At 38.5% G+C, this 11,945-nt stretch overlaps 1 protein-coding gene across 1 annotated transcript in view; it reads left to right on the forward strand.

Annotated features, from left to right (window-relative positions):
• Positions 1-11,433, forward strand: part of LOC125366900 (vomeronasal type-2 receptor 116-like) — a 12,736-nt gene extending 1,303 nt beyond the window's left edge. Inside the window, exons 2-7 of the mRNA XM_048367612.1 lie at positions 1,211-1,297; positions 4,945-5,233; positions 6,368-7,168; positions 8,070-8,297; positions 9,437-9,560; positions 10,496-11,433. Of these exons, the coding sequence (XP_048223569.1) occupies positions 1,211-1,297; positions 4,945-5,233; positions 6,368-7,168; positions 8,070-8,297; positions 9,437-9,560; positions 10,496-11,433 (2,467 nt within the window). The remainder of the gene's footprint in view (positions 1-1,210; positions 1,298-4,944; positions 5,234-6,367; positions 7,169-8,069; positions 8,298-9,436; positions 9,561-10,495) is intronic.
• Positions 11,434-11,945: the final 512 nt, after the last annotated feature.

Raw genomic sequence — 11,945 nt, forward strand, 5'->3', positions numbered from 1 at the left:
CTAGTTGTTTCTTTGAGCAAGACTGTATCAGTATTTATTTTTTCTGTGTCAAAGTGGCTCAACCTAATATCCCTCGAATCCAGTTTACTTTTAATCTCATGACATAATGCTTTACTGATTGCAACAATATATAATACCAACCAATGAATCACAATACCCCTCCCTAACAAAGAAAAGAAGAGATAGATACAGGAATCTATGTTGTGAATGTTTGGAGTCCAGTATAATGTACCATGGCCAAATTTGTTAGGTTTTTTTTTTTTCTCTTTTACCATCCAATGTGTTTACTTGTTGATTTATATGCATATTCTTGTTAGAAAAAAACATGAGAAAATCCCTGAAATCTATGTTTCTGCTTGTCTGGTTTACCCTGCTTAATATAATTCCTTCCACATCTTTCCATTTCCTTCTGAATGACACAGTATCCTGCTCTCTCATGGAAGTGCAGAATTCCATTGTGTCCAATCTTGATTCACTTGTCCTTTGAGTGACTGCTAGCTACAGGGAGATTCTCAGTTTGTTAGTTAGTCATGTTGCCTGTGGTTATAAAGTCCTCACATGTGTACACACTAGGCCAACACATGTGCAGATCCATTGTTTGCCCTTACAAAGCTTCTTTCACTCGGGACACACTGCATCCATCTTAACTGGACACTGTGACCAGCTATCCTAGGATGCCTTAAATCATGAATAATCCTTGGTGTTCTAGCACCTAAATATTAAGGAGCTAATACTTGAGATACAGAACTCCAATATGGATAACAAAAGCTAGGAAACAGTTCATTTAGACAGTAACTTCCTGATTAAAACCCCAAACAACTCAGTAAATAAGAGCAAGAATTGACCAAGGGGATTACATCCAACTAAAAACCTTTAGTACAACAAAGTAAACAATCACTAGAGTGAATCTATTGTTTCAGGAACATTGTTGCTACCTTAGGCAATAGTCCATGGATATATTTGTGAAGGCCTCTGTACATGGAATTCTTTTCAAAACTTGATTGAATCAACCACCAATGTTCTCTAATGGTTTGGGACAATGGGTGTGCTAATTTACCAGGGTTCGAGTATGATCTTTGGTTGACATCTCACTGGCATGGGTCTTTTTTTGGGAGGGAAGGGCTTTTTACTCTGCACTTGAAATGGATTACAGATGTAATCCAGTTGCATCATCCCAAATGCCTTTCATGCAAAAAGTTTCTTGACACAGGCATTGCACCAAGAACATCAAAGATAACTTCATCCCAGGGGCCTCACTATCTGTGGTCTTGGAGGAAATCACAGCACCTGCAATGAGGTAAGAGAGTCTGGAAACATGTTGTCCAACTCGTGTTTTTCTCCTGCATGCAAGGCCTCAGCTGTAGAGCCCCAGGAAAGGGTTTTATATATTCTTCCTGGGGATTCATAAGAGGCTTCCATGAAAGTTGGGCTACAGTGAACATGTCTTTCAATAAACACACACACACACACACACACACACACACACACACACACACACACACACACATGAATATACACATCTGACACTGTGGGCCTCATTTCCAGCCAGGATTTCAGCTTGGCTGCTTCTCCAGGGATGTGCCTTTTGGTTTTTCCACTCCTTCTTCTACAGCTTCCCCTCCCTGTTGGGTCCTTGGCAGGCACTAGCTGCTTTTCTTCCATGAAGCAGCGAGCACACATGGATGGAGATGCAATGATTGCTGGGTTTTTCCCTCTCTACACTTTGGGAACAGATCGCAGTCAGAGTGATGATTCTGGAGATGAACAGAACACACCGTAAGTAACTCCTCATTTTATTTCCATTTACTGATTTGTTCTTGGGATGGGAAGCCCTTTATCTTCTCTATCCAAGCTGTCACTGCAGGGAACGAAGTGATCTGATTACAAACATCCTGAGTCATTGACACGAGTTCTGTACTAAAAAGCTTCAGACAGATTTTCTTCCCCACAGACAAGTGGTTTGAGATCTCTTTGGTAAAATTTACATTGGGAGGACATGAAGGAAAATTCTTATTGTAGGCTGGTGGCTCATGACTATAGTCTTAACTACTCAGGAGGCTGGTATGTGAGAGTTGAGGTTTGAAGCAAGCCTGGGAATAAAACTACATGCAATTTTATCTCCAATTAACTATCTAACACTGGAAGGAGATTTGTAGGTCAAGTAGCAGAGTGCTAGCCTTGAGGAAATGAGCTCAGGGACAGTACCTGGCCTCTGATCTCAAGCACCAGGACACACACACACACACACAGATAGCAAGTGAGAGAGAGAGAAACACATATGCACACTCTCTTTTATTTTAGACAAGTTTCAAACTAAGCACAGTGTCATTACTTCATGTCAGATACAATCCACAGTCCAGGCATAAACCAGGGACTATAAAATATCCCTTATGATAGAATTTTATCTGCTCACAGTAGTTTTTACTCATGCACATGTATATCCCTGTTTTTCAACCTGGAGTAGAGAGTCACAATAATAAAACACTACCCAAAAGAAAGGAAAAGAACAGAACAAAAAGAAGAAAAGTGAGACAATAATGGCTGTATGGAACTTCAAGAAACTGTAGTCCATACCTATTGCAAGAGAAATTGTCATTGCCTCTATCATTCTCATTCTTTTTCAAGTGTTTGTGTGACATGTATATCCTGAGTTTCCTACAAACAGTTGGAAGCCACAGTGGCAAGGATAAAATATTTTATTTTCCCTGCTAGAGAAGACATGTGTCTTTATCTTATATGTCACTGGCATATTTGCTTAGCTTTCTTTCTTTTGTGCTGTGTTGAGAACCCAGGGCTATTGTATCTGAGCCTTTTGGCTCAAGGCTACTGCTCTACTACTTGAGCCCCAGCTCCATATCTGCTAGTTTTTTGGTTGTTAAATGGAGATTAAGATTCTCACAGACATACTTGCCCAAGCTAAGTTCAAAACATAATCCTCAGATCCCAGACTTCAGAGTTGCTAAGACTACAGAAATGAGGCTTCAGTGCCAGTCTTAGCTTATTTTACTTATGCCTCACTATCTACACAGGTTGTGCTGACTTTCCTTCTCTGAATTTCCCAAAATAGGTTTGAATCTTTTGGTTACTGTGCTAAGATACATGCATTAAGTATTACAGTTTAAGCTGGTGGATATTTCTTATCTATCCACAGATAAGAAGAGAAGTATGGTCTAGGTTAAGTAAATTATTATGCATGGTATTGATAGCATATAGCAATATTTATTCACAAAGTCTTTCTTGTAGGTAAATGGACCACTGCAACTAGATGTCAGTGGGTGAGAGATTTGACTGAACTCTACATCCATTGATATTCTGACAATGATTCTCAATTGTTATACAATATGATACTTGAGCTAACTGGTTCATATTGTTCCACCTTCCTTTTCACATACTTTGATTAGAGTCACCTTCTCTACTTATGGCCATGTTTATACCTTGTCCCACATCCTTTTTTCTCTCCCATATCTCTAAATTTACCTGTTCATTTTCAGCATACTTAGGTCACTAGCATTACAGGTAGGAACCACTAATGATTGGTTTGTGTTGCACACTTAATTGGCCTTGTCTCTCAAGGCTGATGCTCTATCACTTGAGCCATACCTCCACTTCTAACTTATTTCTGGTTACCGGAGAGAAGAGTGTTATGGACTTTTCTGTTCCAGCTGGCTTTCATTCAAGATCCTTAGACATCACCCTCTCATTAGCTAAGATTATAGGCACAGGTAGACCAATATTTAATTCTCATATGCCATCCACAAAATGGCAATTCTTTTGGATTTTTAAAATTTTTTCACTTAATTTGTAAATTAGTACAAATTATGATTTGAAGGGGTTCCACTGTTATATTTCCATAGATGCACACCGTATACTTGGAACAAATTTACCTCTTCCTTAACATATTTGTTACTAAATTAATTAAACAATGATTTTCAGAAGGTACTTCTATGTTCCAGAACATTTGCATGAAAACTAGTTGGTTTGTTTTATAAAGAGGTGGATCCAGGTACAAATGTTCAGGAATGACTAATAGGACTGTAATTTATTTACCTATGAGTATATTTAAAAATTCATCACTGAAATGGGAAGACTCTAGTTCTCATTGCATTTATGGGAAGACCTTTACCAAGACAGAAATAAACAATGAAAATATAAACTCAATCTATCCCCATGGGAAAATTTAAGGTACTAATCCACAGGCTCCTTCAATAAGTTTTTTTTAAAAAACTGGAAGTTACAAGTATTTAATTAACAAATGAATTACTATATCAGAAATATCAACTCCTCTACCACAGGAGAGCAGCATTTTTATGCCATGATTTTATGTGTCTTTTTTTTTCTGCCAGTCCTGGGCCTTGGACTCAGGGCCTGAGTACTGTCCCTGGCTTCTTTTTGCTCAAGGCTAGCACTCTACCACTTGAGCCATAGCTCCACTTCTGGCAGTTTTCTATATATGTGGTGCTGGGGAACTGAACCCAGGGCCTCATGTATACGAGTCAAGCACTCTTGCCACTAGGCCATGTTCCCAACCCCTATGCCATGATTTTAGAATGCATCTCCAGCTCAGACATTTTTGTATGCTTGGTATCATCGTAACATAAACTGGAGTGACTCAACACATAAGAGTTTTCACACAGGTGAGGCTAATTATGCCAAGATAATAGTAATAGAATATTTGGTGCCTCATGAAATCCTGTTCTATGTTTAAGGGACAACAAGTTTTTTCGGTGGTACATTTGGTAATGGAGAATAAGTAAGCTCTTTCTCTGCTTAAGTATGTTACTGAATCTCATTCATGACAAATTCTCTTCACATCCTTACCTAATCCTATATACAAGCATGAGACACTGCACTCACATCACATTCCAAGTGGGTATAATATTTACACATCCATAAAAATGATGACCTTTGAAATACTCCTCTTGAATTTCGATTCTCATTCCCCAGGCTTAACTTCAAGAACTACCAGTTTGTTTTGGCCTTGACTTTTGCTGTTGAAGAAATCAACCAAAACCCTGCGCTTTTACATAACATGACTCTGGGGTTTGATATCTCTAATGTTCAAATAGAAGCTTGGAAAGCATTTAAAAATCCCTTTGTTAGCTTCTTTGGGAAATACAACATTCCAAACTACTCCTGTAAGAGAGAGACCAAGGCTATAGCAGTACTAACAGGACCATCAGGATTAACATCAGCCCAAGTTGGGACATTTCTGGACCTCTACAGATTTCCACAGGTGAGAGTGGGTAGTAGTGGAGTGATATTGAAAAGAAATGTCTAATTTGGTGTCATACCAGGAATAAGAAGAAAATGAGAGGAAGAGACCAGATTTATGAACCTATGAAGTTTATGATACTAAAACTGAACAATTTAAGGTAATGGTAAAAGTTATGAAAGCTAATGGTAAAGGTTATTTGGTAAAGGTGATGAAAAAGTTTGAGCAGACAAATGTGTTATTTGGAGTTTTTAATCTTTATCAATTATTTTCTTTTGAATACCAGGAAATGAAAAATGACTTTAGTTTGTAAAAATAAGTTGAGCTGGGTGCTGGTAACTCACAAGTGGAATCCTAGCTACCCAGGACATATACTACTAATTAACCAGGAAAACGAAGGGAATAAAATGTGGTTGAAGTAGTAGAGTGCTAGCATTGAGGAAGAAAAGCAAAGGAAGTGCAGAGGCACTAGGTTCTCGCCCCTGTACTAACAGGCACACACACGTGCACACATACACACTCAAAAACATGACCAAGGTATTGTGTTGAATAAAGAAGTCAAGCTCACAAAGAGAAAAGGAGCATTTCTCCTCTTACATGTGAAAGTGTAATCTAAAATATGACATAAATATGGATCACATACATATCCATTTGCATATATACAAGGTTAAGCTGTAAAGTATAGTACCTACAGGGGTGGAATTACCTGGTATAACCACTCTGGTCAACTAACAGACAGTATAAAAAATGAACACTAGAAAAATGAATCATACTTTGTCTGAAAGAGGATAGGTGTTAAGGGAATGTGCAAAAGAACATATAGCTAGTGAGTACATGTGAAGGAAAATACAATATTCAGTGTACTTATGTACAAATACAATTAGGAAAGTCAGGGCATGGGTTGGAATGATATAAATATATATATATAATATAAAAATATATTTAAATATATATATAAAGATCTGATAGAAATAGTGACAAAGATCAAGAGGCATTGTACAAACAAATTGATATGTCACAGAAATACTAAAATTTAAATACTAAAAGAAAAACCTTACATCTACTTCAATTAGTTACTTAACATACATCGTGTCTGAGATTGTGGTGCATAGAAATCTTCTCATTCATGAAGCATTCAATTTTCATTCCCTCTAGCTTTCCTTTGGGCCTTTTGATGATGGCCTGAGCGACCATAACAAGTTCTCTGCTCTATATCAGATGGCCCCAAAGGACACATCGATGGCCACTGCCATGGTCTCCTTACTGCTTCATTTCAGCTGGAACTGGGTGGGACTGTTAACACTACAAGATGAGAATGCTCTATGGATTCTTCCTGTATTGAAAGAAGAGATGGCCAAGAACAGAGTTTGTGTAGCCTTCCAGCTAGAGATCACAAACTATGCCATGTCATTTAAATTCTTGTCGTTTTATGACCAGATTAATAAATCTTCAGCAAATGTCCTTGTCATATATAGTGATAATGAATCCCTACTATATCTAATTATGTATGTTGAGCAGTATTTATTAAAAGGAAAAGTTTGTATCGTGAACTCACAGTGGGATTTAACCATGAGGAAGAGATATTTCATACTGGGTACCTCCCATGTTCCTCTGTTTTTTTCACACCATCACCCAGATGTTCCCGGATTCACAGATTTTGTCAAGGCAGTGAACCCTTCCACATACCCAGAGGACTTTTTCCTTGCTTGGCTGTGGTTTCTCTCTTTTAATTGCTCAGATTCTGAGTCTGACTGTGTAACATGGGAGAACTGTCTTCGTGATGCCTCCTTGGATTGGTTGCCTGGGCACATTTTTGACACGACTATGTCTGGAGACAGTTACAATATATACAATTCTGTATATGCTGTGGCCCAGGCTCTCCATGAAATGCTTTTTCATCAAGCAGAAGTACAAACCATGGGAAACAGAAAAGAGACAGTGCCTTCTCCTGCACAAGTAAGGCCTTCTGTTTCAGGTACCACACACGATGAGGAGTCATTCCTTAGATGGTTTTCTTAGCATATGAAACATTTCTGGTATCTTTCCAAAACCCAAGAAACTATAATTGTTTAAATGTCTGTGAACTATTGTAGACATATGTTCATGTGCTTTTCAGGAAACACAGACCAGTAACAAGGACAAAACCAATTCCATGTTCTGTAAATTCTGTCAGTTACAAATGGCCTCAGCATACACATACCTGATGGTTTGAAAACTATAAATACACCCTTTTATTTTGGCCAGTCCTGGGGCTTGGACTCAGGGCCTGAGCACTGTCCCTGGCTTCTTTTTGCTCAAGGCTAGCACTCTGCCACTTGAGCCACAGTGCCACTTCTGGCCATTTTCTGTATATGTGGTGCTGGGGAATTGAACCCTGGGCCTCATGTGTATGAGGCAAGCACTCTTGCCACTAGGCCATATCCCCAGCCCCTAAATACACCCTTTCCCTATGAGTTTCTTACATAGTAGCAAAAGATGACCTGCTGAAGGAAACATCCATATTTTTGATGAGTTAATTAGTTTCATTGTACTTTAGGTATTACCATATAGCAAACACAAACTAGAGACATTAATAAAGTTAGTGCTTGTGGCAAACTGGAGATAAGAAATTAAGAATTGTCTCATTCTTGACTATTTACAAGGAATTAGTTTCTCTTCAAAATATTTGTACTCATTTTGATTTAGAAATTTTATTTTTATTCTTCCATAGATTTTCCTCTGGTGTAATACTTGAGGTGTCTGTATTATTCCTGAGTTCGGATCCAGAAATTAAAGACAATGAGGAGATTTTTCTTAGTTCAGGTTATCTGTGTTAACTCTGGGATGTACTTAACCATAAGATGATGTATCTTTCTAGCTGCACCCTTTTCTGAAGAATATCCATTTTCATAATCCTGCTGGAGATCAAGTCATTTTGGATGAGAAAAGGAAACTGGAGGCAGATTATGACATAATGAACATTTGGAATTTTCCAGAAGGTCTTGAACTTAAGTTGAAAGTAGGAAAGTTTTCTCCTTGTGCTCTACAAGGTCAGCAACTGTCTTTATCTGAAGATATGGTAGAGTGGGCCATAGGAACCACAGAGGTGGGTTGGATTTAGTTGTAATGATTATAAGGACACATAAAGAAAGCAAAATTATATATATATATGTTATATATAAGTTGTATATAATTTACACATATAAAATTTTATATATATATATATATATATATGCGCCAACAACTTACTCCTTGAATCACACGTGATCTGGTGGCTGAAATCTAAATATCATGATTTGATATCAGTCCAAGCAGAAACACCTGTGACACTCTTATCTTCATTTAACCACCACAAAAAAGCAATTTGGGGTGCTGGTGGCTCCTACCTGTAATCCTATGTGTTCAGCAGGTTAACATCTTCACTTCTAAGCTTACAGATCAGTTTAAAGCCTGACCTTGGAATACAATCTGTGAGGTTCTTATCTCAATTGATCACTAAAAGATCAGCTGGAGTTGTGGATCAAGTGGTAGAGCGCTAACCTTGTGCAAACAAAGCCCACTGACAGTGTCCAGAACTTCAATTCAAGCCCCAGAATAAGCACCATAATGAAAAAAAAATTCAAAGTTCCTTATGCTGATTTAGAATACGGTCATCAAATATGAATTGCGTATTTCTTAGCATGTTTCTCACACTGTCACAAAGCACCTGAAGATTCACTTCAGGTGGCATAAAGGTGTATCTTGCTCCCTTCTGTGGAGGTGTCCTTCAATACATAGTTGGCCAGGAAATTAGGCATGTTCTGTGAGAGGAATCATGGAAAGAGTTGTGGCCACTGGAAAAGTCAGAAGCAGATACTATACGTTTGAGGTTCACATAACCCTAAAAAGGAAATCTGTGCAATCTTTACAGTATCATTTTAATGATTCAAAGAGGATTCTTCCACCTTGCTCTTCACAAATTCACCTATGATTAGAAGACACCACATAAAGGCATGAATTGAAGCAAACCACTAATCTCTGATCCTTTAAAGGTCTCATACTTCTCAACAGTCTAGAGGTCAAGGCTATGCTACATTAGCCATTTGGAATCACATGGTATAAAATCTATAACAGCATTCAATTTACTGACTGGATTTGTATGCATAGATTACTGTGATTAATAATCTAATTCTTTAAAATAATGAACATTTTGGAGTCTTAGGTCTAAATATGAAGAGTTTCTGATACCTGTCAGGTTTCCATCAGCCTCCTCAGTCTGTCTGCAGTGAGAGTTGTGGTCCTGGATTCAGGAAATCCACTCAGGAGGGAAAGGCTGCCTGTTGCTTTGATTGTACCCCTTGCTCAGAGGATGACATTGCTAATGAGACAGGTAAATTAGTGGGTGAGGGAGAAATTCATACTTTCTCTTAGATTCCCCCAATCCATAAAAGTCAATGCAAAATGTCTTATATTAGAATTATAGAATCAAATACCTCCTTCCTTCACTTAGTGATTTAATTGCAACAATGGATGATACAGCTTTTTGAAAAAAAGAAACAAATCAGGATCTCTGAATTACAAACAGGATTCATTTTTTTCAACCCTTTTGTATGCTTTTTTTAATCCAACTTGTCAGTAACTAAGTTTGCTATCATATGAAGTGCAAAGCCTTGTTGAGTATAAGCTTTCCATGTTCTTCAAATTTACTTTTAAAACACAAAGGAAACACAAACGTTCACATCTTTGTTTCCTTGTGCCCAGAACTGCTCTTGCATTAGAGCAAGTGATCTTGGTTAGGTTTGGTGTTAAGATGCAGGAACAACTGTAGTGTATAGTATGCATTTATACCTTCAATGAGTAATTGGATTCTGGGTTCCCCACTGCTTTACGGTTGTGTGGGACAGAAAAATATAAAACTTCAGCAGTAGGGTCACAGTGCTCTTATGTATACTGTGAGGAGTAGTACAGGGAAATGCAAGTTTTACTATCCACAATATTGAATGAGGTATTTGAGTTATGCACACAAGTTGAAAATTATTATTCCAGCATAAATGATTATGAAGATATTACAAATGGAAAAAATAATACGTATGATAGTCACTGCAAGTAATTAAGTTTCAATCAGGCTGAAAAAAGGAGAATGTAGGAACTAGTAATGGATCATGATAAAGACATAAAATAATACTGGAGATGTCAAGTGATTATTGGTAATATTTACTTTGTGCTAGTAAGTATTGACATGTCAGGATTATCTCTATTTAGGGATTTCCTAGTATCCTTTTATGTACTGAAGAGTGATTAACAGTTACTTGATTTCCTTACCAGACATGGAGCAGTGTATGAAGTGTCCAGATCATCAGTATGCCAACACACAGAGAAACCAGTGCCTCCTAAGAGCTGCAAGCTTCCTGGCTTATGAGGAGCCATTAGGGATGGCCTTGGCCTGCATGGCTCTTTGCTTATCTACTCTCACAGCAGTTATTCTTAGGGTCTTTGTGAAACATCACAACACCCCCATTGTCAAGGCAAATAACCAGGGTCTCAGCTACATCCTGCTACTCTCCCTCATCTTCTGTTTCCTCTGTTCCTTGCTCTTTATTGGACATCCCAACACAGTCACCTGCATTCTACAGCAAATGACATTTGGAGTTACATTCACCGTAGCTGTTTCTGCTGTCTTGGCCAAAACTGTAACTGTGGTTCTGGCCTTCAAGGTTACTTCTCCAGGGAGAAGGATGAGGTGGTTGCTGGTGTCAGGGGCTCCTAACTTCATCATTCCCATCTGCACCCTGATCCAGGTGACTCTTTGTGGATTCTGGCTGGGAACCTCTCCTCCATTCATTGACACAGATGCACACTCTGAACATGGCCAACTCATCCTCCTGTGTAACAAGGGCTCCCTCACTGCCTTCTACTGTGTCTTGGCATACCTGGGCTCCCTGGCCCTGGCCAGCTTCACTGTGGCTTTCCTGGCCAGGAACCTGCCTGACACCTTCAATGAAGCCAAGTTCCTGACCTTCAGCATGCTGGTGTTCTGCAGTGTGTGGCTCACCTTCCTGCCTGTCTACCACAGTGCCAAGGGCAAGGTCATGGTGGCTGTGGAGGTCTTCTCCATCTTGGCCTCCAGTGCAGGGCTCCTGGGCTGCATCTTTGTCCCCAAGTGCTGCATCATCTTGATAAGGCCAGATAGAAATGTTTTGCATGGCTTCCGGGACAAAACACATTTTCACAAAAACACTGACTTCTTGGAGGAGAGACATTAAAAGTCTCATTAAAATACAAACTTTGGTAGGAAATAGGTTATAATGCAGTATTACACAGGGATTTCCAAATACATTGCACTGAGTAGTCTCACACTTTATTTATCATTAAGTTCTAATAAAGATTTTACCATGAACATTTCATTCACAAGTACTGATTACTTGAATTGAAATGATGACTTTACATCCATTTCAACTAGTAAACAACTTCTTTTATGGGTTATACTAGGCCACAGAGGAAGAGGAATGAACAACATTCCTGAAGATAAAATGGGCAAAATCATACATCCTGAAGAAAACAGTCAAATGAGCAGAGAATATCACCCACTTCTGCCTGGCAGGAATTCTCTAGATAAATGGAATTCATATAGAGATAAAAACCTATGTTAAGAACTGTGATTCCAAAACAAAATGTAATATTAGGAATCATTAGAGGAGTTATTACATTTTACTAAGTAGTAAATCACGAAAAATATACAAAAATATCCTTGGCTTTCCAAGGGAGCAGAGAACAC

Source organism: Perognathus longimembris, chromosome 18 (assembly GCF_023159225.1).
Source record: "Perognathus longimembris pacificus isolate PPM17 chromosome 18, ASM2315922v1, whole genome shotgun sequence".
Taxonomy (NCBI): domain Eukaryota; kingdom Metazoa; phylum Chordata; class Mammalia; order Rodentia; family Heteromyidae; genus Perognathus; species Perognathus longimembris.